Source organism: Sapajus apella, unplaced genomic scaffold, assembly GCF_009761245.1.
Source record: "Sapajus apella isolate SASKATOON/1434 unplaced genomic scaffold, GSC_monkey_1.0 scaffold33, whole genome shotgun sequence".
Taxonomy (NCBI): domain Eukaryota; kingdom Metazoa; phylum Chordata; class Mammalia; order Primates; family Cebidae; genus Sapajus; species Sapajus apella.
The window spans coordinates 8,701,725-8,719,886 of record NW_022436973.1 but is presented as its reverse complement, the minus strand read 5'-3'; the positions used below and the strand labels follow the sequence as shown (position 1 = coordinate 8,719,886).

Here is an 18,162-nt window from a genome sequence, read left to right as displayed (position 1 = left end):
TCTCTCTCTCTCTCTCTCTCTCTCTCTCTCTCTCTCTCTCCCCCACAGGAGACAAGACAGGTTAACAAATGAGTCAAGGTGAGAGAAATGAAACATACGGACTGTGTACTCTGCCTAAAGGGGACAGATCTTATAATTCCTCAAAAGAAGCCAGAAATACAAAATTTTCACATAAATTTAAAAAATGCTGACTACTAACTTAAAAAAAAAAAATCAAACACCAGGGTCAGACAAACCATATCTGTGGGCCAGATGTGCTCCAAGGGTTATGCGCACCCTCAACCTGAAAAATTCAGCTCGCAGTTACAATACCCCAGAAGTCACACTGTTGCTAATATATAAAAAATATTTAGGGAAGCCAGGCGCGGTGGCTCAAGCCTGTAATCCTAGCACTTTGGGAGGCCGAGGCGGGTGGATCACGAGGTCAAGAGATCGAGACCATCCTGGTCAACATGATGAAACCCCGTCTCTACTAAAAATACAAAAAATTAGCTGGGCATGGTGGCACGTGCCTGTAATCCCAGCTACTCAGGAGGCTGAGGCAGGAGAATTGCCTGAACCCAGGAGGCGGAGGTTGCGGTGAGCCGAGATCGCGCCATTGCACTCCAGCCTGGGTAACAAGAGCGAAACTCCGTCTCAAAAAAAAAAAAAATATATTTAGGGAAATAAAAGTTCTCAGACTGCTTCAGAAAAAGCCCAACTATATTAAGAAAGAAGAGAAATGTATAATTATCTTCCTTTCCCCAAGTCTCTATAGCATTAGGGAGAAAAGCATTTTCTGATCTTGAACTCCCGACCTCAGGTGATCTGTCCTCCTCAGCCTCCCAAAATGCTGGGATTACTAGTGTGAACCACCGAACCTGGCCGAAACTGCCCTTTGCTACCCATTATTTCCCTGCCTCCTGTCCGCATCACATGGATGCTAAAATTATTGGGTGAATGGTTTTTAGAGAACAATGTATTTGCATTTGTATTGTGCCAAAACATTACTCCCTAGTTCCCACCCTCTAGATTCTTTGCTAATAGCAAAGACAAAAATATATCTCTACAAAGGAGTATTCTGTTAGTCACCACCTTAGCTAAGTAATCCAACTCTTATCACTTACAGTGGAATAACCCGACATGACACATTGCTTGGCATGATGCAGTACAAAGTACACATTATCAACTCTGAAGCATTCTGACCCAAAAAGTTACCCTTAATGAAGCCTTTAGATCTGACTTTTGGTTTTTAGGAAATGAAAGAGCAGAGGAACAAGTTAAATGACACCGGCCGGGCACGGTGGCTCAAGCCTGTAATCCCAGCACTATGGGAGGCTAAGGCGGGTGGATCACGAGGTCAAGAGATCGAGACCATCCTGGTCAACACGGTGAAACCCCGTCTCTACTAAAAATACAAAAAATTAGCTGGGCATGGTGGCGCGTGCCTGTAATCCCAGCTACTCAGGAGGCTGAGGCAGGAGAATTGCCTGAACCCAGGAGGCGGAGGTTGCGGTGAGCCGAGATCACGCCATTGCACTCCAGCCTGGGTAACAAGAGCGAAACTCCATCTCAAGTCAAAAAAAAAAAAAAATGACACCATGAGGAAGTAGTAAGACAAACCATAATGTACTATGGTCTTTTAAGAAAGCTGATCTGAGTCTATTCAAAATGTCAGTGTTATGAAAAAGAAAAGGGGGGAAAACCATTCTGGACTAAAGAGACACAGTAACTGAAGGAAATGGGAGAGTCTTGATTGGGTTTTGGGTTGAAAAAAACATGTATAAAGGGTGTTTTGGGGGACAACTAGAAAATTTTGAAGACTAGATATTAGATGATGTTAGGGAATTGTTAATTACCTGGATGTGATTATAATATTATAGTATATAGGAGAATGTTCTTATTTTGGGCAGCTGCATGCAGAAATGTTTTGGGGAGAAGTGTCATGACGTGTTCAACTTTTACGTGGTTCAGCAAAAATAAATATATGCATACATGCAGAAAGATGAAATAAGGTAAGGTATTAATATTTAGATAGACGTATAGTTAATTATTGTATTATTATTCCAACTATTCTGAATGTTTTAAAAATATTAATAAGATACAGGCTCTGATGTCTTGGTTTGGACACTTACTAACTCTGTGACCCTGAGCAAGTGACTGTTTAACCTCACTCTGCCTCCACAGGGATAATATAGTAATACCTATTGCAAAGGGTTAATACATGTCAAGTGTTTAGAACAGAGTCTGATGAGAGCTCAATAGACATTAGCTATGAAGATTAGAATTCAAACGTATAGCTGGGCGCGGTGGCTCATGCCTGTAATCCCAGCACTTTGGGAGGCTGAGGCAGGTGGATCACAAGGTCAAGAGATCGAGACCATCCTGGTCAACATGGTGAAACCCTGTCTCTACTAAAACCACAAAAAATTAGCTGGGCATGGTGGCGCGTGCCTGTAATCCCAGCTACTCGGGAGGCTGAGGCAGGAGAATTGCCTGAACCCAGGAGGCGGAGGTTGCGGTGAGCCGAGATCGTGCCATTGCACTCCAGCCTGGGTAACAAGAGCGAAACTCCGTCTCAAAAAAAAAAAAAAAGAATTCAAATGTATATTAAGGACATGATCACCAGTATGCGGGGTGATGAGGGGAAAAGAAAATAATTCATTCTTTAAAGAAACTGTAAAAGTTAGTTTGTACTTCTTCCTTTGACACTATAAACCTGCCTCCATTCTGCTGGTGGAATTTCTAGAGAGTACTGGTGTCTGATCAGTGCCAGAGGTGAAGCTATTCCTCTCTTTCCTTCATGAGACACAAGATAAGGGAGAGGACACTGCATCTGGCTCCCTGGTGAGTCACTTATGAGAATGGTAGTTTGAGCCCATCTGGTTCCCTCCGGCAACTCAACTCTTCCTCTGACCTTGGCTTACAGCCTAGTTTCCAAACCAGACAGAGGCTTAAAATGTTATGATTTGATAGCATGTGGAATAAAATAGAGAGCCCTAACATGCACAGGGGCAGGAGGCTCCAGTGAAGGAAAGCCAAGTACACAGGACCAAGAAGCTGAAGCTGTAAGGCTGGCGAGGGGTACCAGGGGAGGCTTGCCAGGCTTGCTGAGACACTCATGGCAGAGTCTGGGAAGTTTCTAGTTCCCTCCTTTCTTTCGCTTGGGATTTCTAAAGGCTCTGATTCCCTTGGATGGTTTGAGGCCTTTATATTCTTTCAAAGACAGTAACAGACACTAGGGGAAAGGTACCCCGTGAGTGCTCTTTTGGTTGTGTTTTAATCTAATCTGACCTTTTCTTGTCTTTGAACTGAAAACGTTAATCCTGTGATTTTTTTATACTTTCTGGAGCTTGGGTCAGGTCATGTGATGGTAGCTTACACCAAAGGAGCCAAACTTATTTCTTGATAACCAGGTCCTTCCCCAGCCTTCTCTGGGGCCATATCTAGAGTTTTCATACCTTACTTTTTCTTTCCCCACTTTGTTATTTTTGCTATGTCTAGGTGGGTGCCTCAGCAGAGGTGGCAGGGCTATTAGCTTCATTTCTTTTCAGAACAGGTAAAAATGAGGGTAAGAGCTTGATCAAGCATTTTCAATAAAGTTTTCTACCAGTTTTGTTGCCCCTAATATACTTGTCATGCAAAATATATCTCCTGGATCTCTTCTTGAGATTCCAAGAGCTTAGATGTAAAAACTTTGATAACTTCCTTTAAGACTTTATTTGGATAACTGGCTTTTTCCCTTTCACACAGTGTCTGACAAAGGAAATGGTTTCACCTACATGGAGAAACCCTTTCTCAACTAAAAATACAAAAAAACTTAGCCAGGTGTGGTGGCACGCACCTGTAGTCCCAGGTACTCAGGAGGCTGAGGCAGGAGAATTGCTTGAACCCAGGAGGCAGAGGTTGCAGTGAGCCAATATCGTGCCACTGCACTCCAGCCTGGGCAAGAGAGCAAGACTCCGTCTCAAGAAAAAAAAAAACATCGAAAAGTGGGCAAAGGATATGAACAGATACGTCTCAAATGCAGATATTTATGTGGCCAACAGACACGAAAGAAAGCTCATCATCACTGGTCATTAGAGAAATGCAAATCAAAACCACAATGAGATACCATCTCACACCAGTTAGAATGACGATCATTAAAGTCTGAAAACAACAGATGCTGGCGAGGATGCAGAGAAATAGGAATGCTTTTACACTGTTGGTGGGAGAGTAAATTAGTTCAACTATTGTGGCAGACAGTGTGGCGATTCCTCAGGGATCTAGAACCAGAAATACCATTTGAACCAGCAATCCCATTACTGGGTATATATCCAAAGGATTATAAATTATTCTACTACAAAGACACATCCACATGTATGTTTACTGCAGCACTACTTACAATAGCAAAGACTTGGAACCAACCCAAACGCCCATCAATGATAGACTGGATAAAGAAAATGTGGCACATATACACCATGGAATACTATGCAGCCATAAAAAAAAAAAAGAATGAGTTCATGTCCCTTGCAGGGACATGGATGAAGCTGGAAACCATCGTCCCTAGCAAACTGACACAGGGACAGAAAACAAACACTGCATGTTCTCACTCATCAGTGGGAGTTGAACAATGAGAATACATGGACCACAGGGAGGGGAACATCATATACCAGGCTTGTCGGGAGGTGAGGGAAAAGGGGAGGGAGAGCATTAGGACAAATACCTAGTGCATGTGGGCTTAAAACCTAGATGATGGGTTGACAGATGCAGCAAACCACCATGGCATATGTATACCTATGTAACAAACCTCCATGTTCAGCACATGTATCCCAGAACTTAAAGTAAAATTAAAAAAAAATTATTTCATGTACCATCAGCATGAATAAATAAATAAAAGAATAACCAAGTCTTGGGTAGTTCTTTTTTTTTTTTTTTGAGACAGAGTGTTGCTTCATCACCCAGGCTGGAGTACAGAGGTACAATCTAAGCTCTCTGCAGCCTCTGCCTCCTGAGTTCAAGCAATGTTTCTGCCTCAGCCTCTCGAGTAGCTGGAACTACAGGCACGCTCCACCATGCCCAGCTAGTTTTTGTAGTTTTAGTAGAGATGGGTTTCTGTCATGTTGGCCAGGCGGGTCTCAAACTCCTGACCTTAAGTGATCCACCCATCTCAGCCTCCCAAAGTGCTGGGATTACATGCATGAGTCACCATGCCTGGCTTGGGCAGCACTTTATAGCAGTGTGAGAATGGAATAATACACCAGGCTACTTCATATACTTATTAAAAATATATAAATATATTATGGGGTGGAGTTTTAATTTCTGCATAAATGGGATCCTGAAGTTTATCTCAAAATCCTCCATTCCTGTCCTCCATATACAGACAGTTGCCAAGCACAGACTATTCCTCCTAGAATTCCCCTGCATCTAGTCTCTCAACTCTCCATCTCCTCCGACACTGGCTTGGGCCACGATTTACCCCTCTGACTTGATCTAGTACAATGTTCTAAGTTTTCTCAACTTCAACTCTTCCTACTCCCATCTACGCCACCGGCTGCTGCCAAAGCAGTTCTCCCGGAGCACTCGCCTGGCTCAGCATGCTTCAGTTGCTTTATGTCTGCAGTCTGCCATAGTATCTAGCACACTATAGGTGCTTAGTAAATACTGGTAGAGGAGCTGCTTGACTTCATGAGTCAGTTGTACTGTCCACTAGTGTCAGAAGGAAAGTTCCTTTAGTTTTAAACAAAAGTTGTTTTATATAAAGTGGTGTGTAGAGATTGGTTTAAGAAACCATTTTTATCTTCTTTATTTATTTATTCCTTTTTTTGCAGGTTGGACAAGCTCGGAAACCATTTTTAAATTTCTGGTCCATTCGTGTGTATGAATAAATACGATACTATTAATTTAATACATAGTTGTATAAAAAATCTGGCCGTATATATTCGTAGTGCTTAAACTTTCTAAAGAATAAGCCGCAAATAGGAAATAAAGAAGAAAATACAAGCAGCACACTGTTATGTGGGAAAATGCTTCAACTCAGCAAGAATACAGAAAGAGAATCAAAGCAAAATAACTTCACAGTGTGGTGACACATCTACTGAACTGGTAATCATAAATCAAACTTGAAAAGCCAGTGCTGGCAGATGGGGAGGCAGGTGGTTCACCTCCCTTTAGATACTGATGGTGGCACTGCAAATTGGCTCAGACTTTCTGGTGAACAATCTAGTATAACTGCCTAATAAGAACAATAAAACTTTTCACCCTTGGGTCCAGTGATTTAGCTAAAAGAACATACTTGAAGAAAATAATTTCAAGCTGGGCATGGTGGCTCACAGCTATAATCCCAGAACTTTGGGAGGCCAACGTGGGAGGATCACTTGAACCCAGGAGTTTGAGACCAGCGTGCGCAACATGGCAAAACCTCTTCTCTACAAAAAAATACAAAAATTAGCTGGGTATGGTGGTGCATGCCTGTAGTCCCAGTTACTTGGGAGGGTGAGGTGGGAGGATTGCTTGAGCCTGGGAGGTTCAGGCTGCAGTGAACTGTGATTGCAACACTGCACATTCCATCCTGGGCAACAGAGTGAGACCGTGTCTCAGAAAAAAAGAAAGGGAGAAAAAAGAAAACAAATAAAAACAAATTTCTGGCTGGGTGAAGTGGCTCATTCCTATAAACCCAGCACTTTGGGAGACCAAGGTAGGCGGGCAGATTGCTTGAGCCCAGGAGTTTGAGACCAGCATGGGCAATATGGCAAAACCCTGTCTCTACAACAAAATTATCTGGATGTGGTGGCACACACCTGTAGTCCCAGCTACTCAGGAGACTAAGATGAGAGGACCAGCTGAGCCTGGGAGATAGAGGCTGCAGGGAGCTGAGATTGTGCCACTGTACTCTAGCCTGGGTGACAGAGCAAGGCCCTGCTCTCAAAAAAAAAATATTTTTTTTTCTACATGATTTTTTATTAATGACAATTAATATAAATAATGACATATCTCAAATATAAATAAAGACATATCTCATATTCCCAAAATAAGAAAAAGGTCAAGCAAACCATGAATCATTGTCTGTGTCAACACGATATTATGAAATCACTTAAAATAACATGCATATGGCCTATTTCAATAAATGGAATATACACTCGGTTTTAGCAGTGCATGTGATTAAGAAATACTTTGAAATCAGACATTTCTGGGTTTCGGTCCTGGCACTGCCACCTGTACACTTTCAAGAAACATTTCTCTTGTAAGAATGGATTGGGACCATGTGGAGCCTGCATGCAGTTACTTCCTCCTGAAGAAACATGTATGATTCTCATTTGAGTAGAAAAAGGTGATTAGAGAGCAGGCTCTGGCATCAGATGGCCACAGTTCATATCTCAGCAATGTCATTCGCTGGTCCTGTGATCTTAAGTGACTTAACCTCCCAACGTTCCAGTTTCAATTCATGTGTCTAATATGGCTAATATTAGACTAATATATGGCTAATAATATGACCTACTCCATAAAGTTCTTATGAGGTTGAAATGAGACGATGCCTACAGAGTGCTTAGCATAGTGCCTAACATGTAGTACATTCTCAGTAAATGTCAGCAATTTGTATTCTTCAACTAATGTTTATTGCTCACCCACTATGTTCCAAGCATTGTATCAGATGCACCTACTCCATTTAAGTCCTCTAAGACTCTTTCAAGATGAGTGTTATTATAAAGAAAAGTTAAAGAAATGAGCTAAGAGAGGATCTATGTACATTAGTTGAGAAAAGAAAAATGCAAGATAGTTGCATTTGCAAATATGCACAACAAAATGCACTTAAAACATTCCCAAGGATATGCATATAGTAGTGACCCTCCTTATCCAAGGTTTCGCTTTCCATGGTTTCAGTTACCTGATGTCAACTGTGGTCCTTAAATGGAAAATTCCAGAAACAATTCATAAGTTTTAAATTGCACACCATTCTGTGTAGTGTGATGAAATCTCACGCCATCCTGCTGTCCCACCCGAGGACATGAATCAACCCTTTGTCCGATGTATCCCTCCCTGCCTATTAGTCACTTAGTAGTTGTCTCAGTTATTAGACAGAAAAACACACGGTACATAGGGTTTGGTACCATATGCAGTTTCAGGCCTCCATTAGGGGCTTTAGAACATATCCTCTGCAGATATGGGGAAGTCCACTGTAGTTGGGACTTGATCATTAAGTCCACTCTGTTTAAAGTTAGTCAAATTTCTTTACATTTGTATTTTCAAGTAGGAGCAAGCTTCCCACTGCCTTTATTAACCCATGCCCTTCCTTCCCCCCAGCAGGGACCAGGCCACATATTAAATGTCACTTGGGTGCTGGCTTGTGGCCAGCAAGTGCTTACCTGGAGGAGATAGAGGAGTCCTGGGACAAACAAGGTGAGTGGGTACAGAGACTGGTATGTTGCTAAGGCAAGAAAAATAGCACTGAGGAAAGCACTGCCTGCAAAAAGAAAGAAATGTATGGAATAATCCAGCCTCATTAATCATGATTAGATTCAGTGAGTCCCTCTGAACACAAAACTTTCCATAACTGCTCAAAGAATCACCTGCCAAGTGCCTCCTGGTACACAAGGTTCTATGCAAATTCACACAGTAGGAGCTTCTTGGCTTGATTTCCAATGAAAGGAAACCAAGAAAGTCAAAACTATCTATCTTTGGCAACCTGAGACACTACAGGCATAATTCTTGTACAATTTTGAGACCCAGAAAGATTTTACAAAATTTCAGCCCAAAGATGTATAAAGGGATTAAGTCTATTAACATCCATGTCCTATCTAACGTACCAATTTATTAAGCCTACAATTATTGCTTATGATATTCAGAGCTAGAAACCCATCCCTTTCGCTGTTGCAACACTTATTACTCTTTACAACACCCCTTCCTAACATGCTACATTGATGTCAATTCATGTTTTGACATGTCATGTTTGTCAGGTCATGTTTTTTTTAAAACGAAAGTATATTAATTTCATTAGCAATGTCCTCACTTCCTATATAAAACAGACTACTATGGAATCATTAAGCATGATGCTATTAAGAATTTGCAATGACATAGAAAGATGTTTATAATATTCTCTTAAATGAAGTTTATAAAAGAGATACATATTCTTTTATTAAAAAAACATGCACAAACATTTTTTAAAAGACTAAAAGCCAGCCAGGCCTAGGGGCTCACGCCTGTAATCCCAGCACTTTGTGAGGCCAAGGCAGGCAGATTGAGACAAGGAGTTTGAGACCAGCCTGGCCAACATGATGGAACCTCGTCTCTACTAAAAATATAAAAATTAGCCAGGCATGGTGGTGGACACCTGTAATCCCAGCTGCTCGGGAGGCTGAGGCAGGAGAATTGCTTGAACCTGGGAGGCAGAGGTTGCAGTGAGTCAAGATTGCGCCACTGCACTCCAGCCTGGGTACTCAGGCAAAAAGTTTGCTGCAGGGGCAGGGTCCTCATGGAGAACCTCTGCTAGGGCAGTGCAGAAAGGAAATGTGGGGTCAGAGGCCCCCCCACAACAGAGTTCCTACCGGGGCACTATGTAGTGGAGCTGCGAGAAGAGGGCCACCGTCCTCCACATCCCAGAATGGTAGCTCCACCGACAGCCTGCACAGTGGGCCTGGAAAAGCCACCGACACTCAACACCAGCTTTTGAAAGCAGCTGAGAGGGAGGCTATATCCTGCAAAGCCAAAGGGGGGGAGCTGCCCAAGACCATGGGAACCCACCTCATGCATCGGCATGACCCAGATGCGAGACATGGAGTTAAAGAAGATCATTTTGGAACTTTAAGATTTGACTGCCCTTCTGGATTTTGGACTTGCATGGGGCCTGTGGCCCCCTTGTTTTGTCCAATTTCTCCTATTTGTAATCGTTGTATTTACCCAATGCCTGTACCCCACTGTATCTAGGAAGTAACTAACTTGTTTTTGATTTTATAGGCTCAAAGGCAGAAGGGACTTGCCTTGTCTCAGAGGAGACTTTGGACTGTGGACTTTTGGGTTTATGCTAAAATGAGTTAAGACTTTGGGGGACTGTTGGGAAGGCATGATTGGCTTTGCAATGTGAGGACATGAGATGTGGAGGGGTTGAGGCAGAATGATATGGTTTGGCTCTGTCCCCACCCAAATCTGAACTTGAATTGTATCTCCCAGGATTCTCACCTGTTGTGAGAGGGACCAAGGGGAAGGTAATTGAATCATGGGGGGGAAGGTCTTTCCCATGCTATTCTTGTAATAGTGAATAAATCTCATGACATCTGAAGGGTTTGTCAGGGGTTTCCTGTTTTGCTTCCTCCTCATTCTCTCTTGCCACCTCCATGTAAGATGTGCCTTTCATCCTCCGCCGTGATTGTGAGACCTTCCCCAGCCATGTGGAACTGTAAGTTCAATTAAACCTCTTTCTTTTGTAAATTGCCCAGTCTCGGACTACCAAAAAAAGCCAAGGCCACAAAGTTCATAGTGGTTATCTCTGTATAGTGGAATTATAAATGATTTTTCATTTTTGCTTCACTGTATTTTCTAAACTTTCTAAAATGAACATGCTTTGTTTTTGTCCTTAGAAAAAAGCTCATTTCTGAAACCAAACAAACAAAAAGAAAAAAGAAAAAACAAGAAAAAAGCTAATTTCTTTTTTTTTTTTTTTTCAACCTCTGCCTCCTGGGTTTAAGCAATTCTCCTGCCTCAGCCTCCCAAGTAGCTGGGATTACAGGTGCATGCCACTATGCCTGGCTAATTTTTTTATACTTTTAGTAAAGACAGGGTTTCACCATGTTGGTCAGGCTGGTCTCGAAGTCCTGACCTCCTGCCTTGGCCTCCCAAAGTGCTGGGATTACAGGCATGAGCCACCATCCATGGCTGAAAAAAGCTAATTTCTTTGAAAAAAACAGCTATTCCCTTTCAGGTGGCTTAAGACAATAGCATACTCTAAAATTCAGGCTAGAGAGCCCTAGTTTACAATAGGAGTTTCCAAGTGGCCCCAGAAATCAGTAGGGTGCAATTAATGGTCCAAGGTATAAAGCCCAACAGGTGTCTTGTAATGATGTTTTTTAAAATTACAATACCCATGCTCACCCTCACTAGTGTGGGGCTATTTACTGAAAGTTAACAGTCTGGGTACGGTGGTTCACACATGTAATCCCAGCACTTTGAGAGGCCAAGGTGAGAGGACTGCTTGAACCCAGGAGTTAGTGACTAGGTTGCGCAACATAGTGAAACTCTATCTCTACAAAAATAAAAATAAAAAAATTAGCTAGGTGTGGTGTCACACCTGTGGTCCCAGCTACTTAGAAGGCTGAGTGAGGTGGGAGGATCACTTAAGCCCAAGAGGTTGAGGCTGCAGTGAGCTAAGACTGAACCACTGCACTCCAGCCTGGGTGACAGAGTAAGACCCTGTCTCAAATAAAGAAATAAAAATAACACATCCTCTCAATGGTATTTCATAAAAGGAGGAACCAGCCACTTCATTCAGTCCAAGGAGTTTTACCCCTCTGCTAATCCAGCTCTGGAGACAAACAGGAAGAGATGATCAATGAGATCTTTTGCCACCAAAGTGGTCTATATACTTGAAACATCTAAAAACTACCTTGGAAAAAGGAGAGTTATAAATGTGACAACTTCACAGATGAGGGAATGGAGAGAAAAGAACTTTGTGAGCTCTATTCTTTAAACCAAGGAAACTCACCAGCTAGAACAACTCTGGGTTGACAGAAAGTAGAAGGGAGGCCGAGAAAGAGGGAAGCTAGAAGTAATAGGGCAGAATTCTACGGGGCTTTGTGGGCACTGTCTCACCATATTGACAGTGCCAGTTATGACATCTTGTATCCAGGGTACTCATAAATATGACTGTGTATGAACAGGATCATGCCCAGCTAAGCTATGACACCAGTAGAGGCCCCCACACATCTGCTGAGCCATAGACTCTAGACTCAGAACCAGCTCACTCTGAGATAGGGAGGTGGCTGTAGCAGGAAAAGTGCTGTTCTGGAACCCAACAACTAGGGTGGGCTAGGGATTGATTCTTTGATTGGGCCAAAACTCTGAAAGATGTTTTGGTGGGAAACTGGCCAAGAAAGGGAAAACACTGCAAAGAACTTTTTGACTTAACATGGTTCTCTATGGATTCGGAGTAGGCGAGAGAAGAGGCCCATGTGTCTGCTACCAGGAACAGACGCTAATGCTCCAACTCCATCCATTCGTACAGTATAGTGAAAAGAAATACATGACTTTCATCTCTCTCTCCCTGAGGAGACACAAGGAGGGAAGTAAAGAAAGCCATCTCCTGCCCTAATTGCCTGAGATTAATAATTGCTTGTCTGAAACTGACTGTTTATAAGGCCCAAGAGAGAAGACAAGGCTCACAGTCTAGTCGAATGGACTTGGGAGTTTTAGAATGCTTGCTCCTAGGATGAGGAAGAAGCAGTCTTCCTTCCACAGACTGAAGTACTCTTGGGGAAGGAAAAATCTGTTCCTCCTGCTATTCTTTGTCAGTAACTGGCATCAACATCCAGCCGGATACCCTGGCAACACCTTCACCCTCCAGCTCCCATGTTCCTCCTTCCACCAGTCACCAAGCCCCGGGAATACTCCTCTGGAGCGTTTATCCCCACAGTTCTTGCTTTCGTCATCTCTCTTCAGCAGCTTTTCCCTCTCCTCCTTAGTGGTCTCCCAATTCCCTCCCAACCAAGTCCATCCACAAAGGCACCAAAGGAACCTTCTAAAACAGTTTAGATTGTGGCAAGCAAGTCTTTAAAGACTTCTGATGGTTCCATTTCATCTATCGGGTTAAGTCTAAACTTCAACAGCAAACAAGAGCCTTCACCACCGGGTCTCGTTTCTCCAGCTTCACCTCTCACCACTCTCCCACACACACCCTGTCCTCCAGCTACACTGGACTGTCCCCAATTTCTGAAAACATTATGCTGTTTCATTCTTCGGTGTCCGTTCGTAGGCTATTCCTTCTGCCTAAGCTATCCTTCTCTGCCCTCTTTCTAGTAGAAACCCTTCCTTCAACAGCCAGGTGAAAGGTCACTTTGTCTATGAGCCCCAGCAAAGGTGACAATAACCGTGATTATAGTCGACATTTATGGATCACCTGCTAGGTGCCAGGCACTGTACTGTATCCTCTGCATCGAGAATAGTTCCTGACTCAAAAAGGCACTCAGGAAACATCAAACAGCCCTGTGAAAGCTCTATTTCTACTCCTTGTAACAGCTTCACTGAGATAAAAACCACACATTCTACCCATTTTACAGGTCAAGAAACCAAGACATAGAAACAGAAAGCTTCAGTGATGTAACCAAAACCACATAGCTGACTCCAGTACCCACTGTTAATCCTGTGTTAATAAGCCTCATCTCATTCAATATCAATACTATCTTATAATAATTTGCATATGTTTCTCTCTCTCCTCCTGTTCCTCTGTGAGTTTCTCAAGGGCAATCCATGTCTCTTAATTTTGACTCTCCAGCACCTAGCACAGTTTCTGGCATGTGTGATGAATGAACAAATGAAGTAAGTGAATGAATATCATTCAGTAATACATATGAAATCCTTTTTAAAAAAAGAAGCATATTAAAGGAAACCAATGTTCTTGAGGAAGAAAAACTCATGAAGTGTAATACACAGAGTCATGAACATGGGCAAAGCACAAAATAAATCCTACTCGAATAAAGCAGAGCCTGCAGAATAGCAGCTGAGGGTTTGCTGTGGCAGGGGGCTAGCACAGAGAGTGCTCTCTGTGGAGTAAACTATTGCCTGGCTGAGGCCCACAGTCTGGGGGCAGAAACACGGTGCCGCAACTGTCAGTAGGTTGGTGTGTGGGAAGTCTGGGTGTGGAATGCTGGGACAGGTGTGGACGGGGCACACGCACAGCCTGTGCAAAAGTGAGGGGGCATATGGAGGCAGGCAGGAGACTCAGAAAGGGCTATGTGTTTTGAAAAAAGCTAGAAGGGGTTAGGAAGGCAGAGGAGGAATGGTATGTGCTTGGGGCAGAGTCAGAGAAGATCAAGGAAAGTGAAAAGTAACTTCAGATATTTTAAACAGACTGTGCAATAAGCAAATATTTCTGGAGTTTGCTCTATAAGAAGAGTCTGCTGGGTGCCAGGAAACCTGGTGACTCAGACAGTCTCTGTCCACAGGGAGCTCCCAGTAAACAATGACAAAATACAGGAGGAAAGTACAAAGGAAGCAGGCCTCGCCCGTCAGGGGAAGCTGACACCTGAGTTTTGAACAATGAGGAGGTGAGGCCGGGCAGTCCAAGGCTGAACATGGGCAGGAGGGCAAGAGAGAATGGCATGCTGGGGTGGAGGGTGGGTACTGTAGTTAGCTCAATATGGCCAAACAGAGCGAGAGCTGGGAGGAGTGACTAGAAAGAGAACACAAAAGGGACTCCTGTGGATGCTAGTGTCACTGTTTCTTAAGCTGGGTGCTGGTTACTCAACATTTTGTGAAAATTAATGTATCTGTACACTAATGAGTTATATATTTTTCTGTATATATGTCATACTTCAATAAAAAGTTATAATCCAACTATGCGTGTGGCTCATGCCTGTAATACCAGCACTTTGGGAGGCCGAGGTGGGCGGATCACAAGGTCAGGAGTTCAAGACCAGCCTGGCCAATATGGTGAAACCCCATCTCTACTAAAAATACAAAAATTAGCCAGGCGTGGTAGAACATGCCTGTAATCCCAGCTACTCGGGAGGCTGAGGCAGGCGAATTGCTTGAACCAGGTAGGCGGAGGTTGTAGTGAGCCGAGATCACGCCACTGCACTCCGGCCTAGGCTAAAAAGCGAGACTCCATCTCAAAAAAAAAAAAAAAGTTACAATCCAAAAATTCTCAACAAGCAGGTAGGAGTCGGATCATAGAGGACTTAGCTTGCACAGTCATCCAAAAACATCTACCTACAGGCCCAGACAGGCTATCTGAAATCATGTCTGAAATGGCAGCTTCATGTGGGCAAGAGCTAGGGCATCATGCTGGCCTAACCAGAAGGAACTATGCCAAGAGGACTATGAGTTTTACCCCAAAATGATATAACCTACCATTTGTTAGGGCAGCCCAGTGCTCAGGCACTAGGCTTTCTATATAAGCCTTGATCTTTAGCCTTATCCTAAGAATATTAGAGTAAACCAGTCAAATGTGTATGTACACTGGCTGTAATATCAGGAAATTTTAATATCTACTCAATGTAGCTTTGAATATGTTGTGTTTTCTAACTCTCTATTTATGTCAGGGTGGGGGCCAAAACAAGCCTCCGCAAGCCGTGGGGTAATCTTTGCCTCCAGGGACTGCACCTTGCAGTGATCTGGGCCTGGGTGGGTGGCAGAGCTACAGGACTGAGCAGGAATGTAATGAGGTGGGGCATGGGGACCAGTTCAGGACAGGGACTTCAAAGTGAAGTAAACAGAGAATAAAGAGTGGGTCACGGATGGTGACTTGTACCAAGACAGGCAGAGAGACATGCTGGAATGCAGTCAAAAGGGCTCAGGTCCCACAGGAGTATCAGAAGAGGAAGTTGCACCAAGGTATGGGGCAACAAGTGAGACTGCCCAGGAGGAGGCAGCGATCCTGGGGGCAGGGCCAATGTATTACATTCCTTGCCAAGGGAGCTCTTTTAACAGGGCAGCCTCTTTCAGAGCAACCCATACATATCAGAGATGATGATAATTTATTGAGCACTTACTTGGTTCTAGTCATGACTGTAAGCACTTTACTTGCCTTAAGCCATTTAGTCCTTTCAATAATTCCATGAAGTAGATACAATTACTGTCCCCATTTTACAGATAATGAAAATGAAAGACAGAGAAGTTATTTGCCCAGCATCCTGAAACTAGTGAATGAGAGCAACAGGATTTAAACCAAACAGTTTCACTTCAGACCCCAGTTCTGACTGTATCACTGTGCCACCCTCTTGATTTTAATCTGTGCCTGTACCATAACAATCATAATAAGCAGAGCAACTAGTTATTGAGTGGATTCTGCTAAGGAAGCATGCTAAGCATTTTGTATTTCTTATTTATTCCTCCGCTATCTCTAGGAGGTCGGTATTTTAGCTGAGGCTCTTGAGGCTGCATGATTTGCCCAAGGCTCCAGAGCTAGTAATTAGAATAAGCAGGCTTTGAAGTTGGGTTGACCTGACAAAAACTGCTTCTCCCATGGGTCCTTGGGTCCTCTATGACTCTGTCCATTGGCAAGTCTTTGGCCTACAGGAACCTCAACTGGAAGTGATGGGATCACCAGGCCTCAGGATCATCACTCTTTCACTGTTTCTCTAACGCTAGGCTCCAGGAAGAAAACCTCTCATTGTAACCACCCAGTACTCCCTATAAGGCCTATAAGGATGCTATCAGTCATGAGGTCTCTTTTATTTAAAAAAAAAAATTTTTTTTTTTTTTCAAACAGACAGTGTCTCACTCTGTTGCCCAGATTGGAGTGCAGTGACAAGGTCATAGCTCCCTGCACTCAAACTCCTGGGCTCAAGTGATCTGAGAGATCTTTTAAAAGGGAGGATACTATTAAGAAAAGCAACCAACTCCACCTGAGCAGTTATCATATGGCTCCATACCATTCACCATACCATTAATTCTTTATATTCACTGTATGAGGTAGACACTGTTTCATCCTCATGCTATAGGATAAGGAAACTAAGGCTTAGAACTGTTAAGTGACTTGCCCAAGGTGATACAGCCAGGGAACAGCGGAATTGCGATTAGCCACCAGATCTAACAGCAGAGCAGCCTGAGCTCTTAATCATAATTGAATTCTTTTTTTTTTTTTTTTAGATAATCGGAGTTTCACTCATGTTACCCAGGCTGGAGTGCAATGGCGCGATCTCGGCTCACCGCAACCTCCGCCTCCTAGGTTCAGGCAATTCTCCTGCCTCAGCCTCCTGAGTAGCTGGGATTACAGGCACGCACCACCATGCCCAGCTAATGTTTTGTATTTTTAGTAGAGACGGGGTTTCACCATGTCGACCAGGATGGTCTCGATCTCTTGAGCTCGTGATCCACCCGCCTCGGCCTCCCAAAGTGCTGGGATTACAGGCTTGAGCCACCACGCCTGGCCCCATACTTGAATACCTGCTGACAGCAATGATCTTTCTTTCTGCTGGGCAAGCAAGTCCTGTCACATGGTCTTTTTTGGTGGCATAAGGAAAGCTGAAGAACCCTTAGGTGGCAAACTTCAAGAATTTCTAGTTGGAAATATCTCACTGTTGACAAACACCAATAGTGAAAAAGCAGGACCATCTATTAAGATCTGTTTGTTTGTTTTCCTTTTTAAAGCCCAATGAAGACTGCTTCCCAGGGATGGAGTTTTTAATTAGCTCACTGAAAGACAGAGTACTCTTTGCCCAAGCAACAGCCTTCAAAGACAAACTTAAGCTGATCCGCTAAACTAGTATCAATCCTGCCTAAAGACCTGTGTTTCCCAGCCAACACTCCAATAAGGACATCACAATACAATGGACTGGGCCTTGCCCTGGCCTGCGTCTCTCAAAGTGTCCCAGGCAACCCTGGGATGCCACAAAGGAAGCCAAGGAAAAGCAAGTAGCAAGAGCCAAGGGGGACACAGCAAACAAGTCACTTCCTTCTGTGGTGTATCTGCTCCACGGTCAGGGAAGCACTGCCAAGTTCGCTTCTACTGTCCCTATCTTCTTATCAATCAAGTTAATTTAATTTAGTTTTTAATTATGTACTCACTGAAGAAACTTTGGAAAAAAACATATAAAAAGGAAATTAAAATCATCCATGAACTTAATCTACAGGGACAAGTATTATCCTTTTGGGGTCTATTTCCTATTTTTGTTGCTTTAACATAGTTGAGATTCATTAAAATATATAATTTCGCTGGGTACGGTGACTCACACCTGTAAGCCCAGCACTTTAGAAGTGCTGAGGAAGGTGGATTGCTTGAGTTCTGGAGTTCAAGACCAGTCTGGACAACAGAGCAAGATCGGTTCTTCACAAAAAACTTAAAAAATTAACCAGGCATGGTGGCACATGCCTGTTGTCTCAGCTACGTGAGAAGCTGGGGTGGGAGGATCATTTGAGCCCAAGAATGTGACATTATAGTGAGCTACGACTGTGCCACTGCAGGTCAGCCTGGGTGACAGAGTACGACCCTGTCTACAAAAAATAAAACTAGATTAAAAAAAAAAAAAAAAAAAAATATATATATATATATATATATAT

The 18,162-nt window shown here is 43.2% G+C and overlaps 1 protein-coding gene across 5 annotated transcripts in view; it reads right to left on the bottom strand.

The window, feature by feature from the left end:
* PIGU (phosphatidylinositol glycan anchor biosynthesis class U) overlaps nucleotides 1–18,162 on the bottom strand; it is a 107,088-nt gene that overhangs the window by 44,956 nt on the left and 43,970 nt on the right. For all 5 annotated transcript variants that reach the window (XM_032295193.1, XM_032295196.1, XM_032295197.1 and 2 more), the window contains one exon: nucleotides 8,322–8,419. In XM_032295193.1, the coding sequence (XP_032151084.1) occupies nucleotides 8,322–8,419 (98 nt within the window). The remainder of the gene's footprint in view (nucleotides 1–8,321; nucleotides 8,420–18,162) is intronic.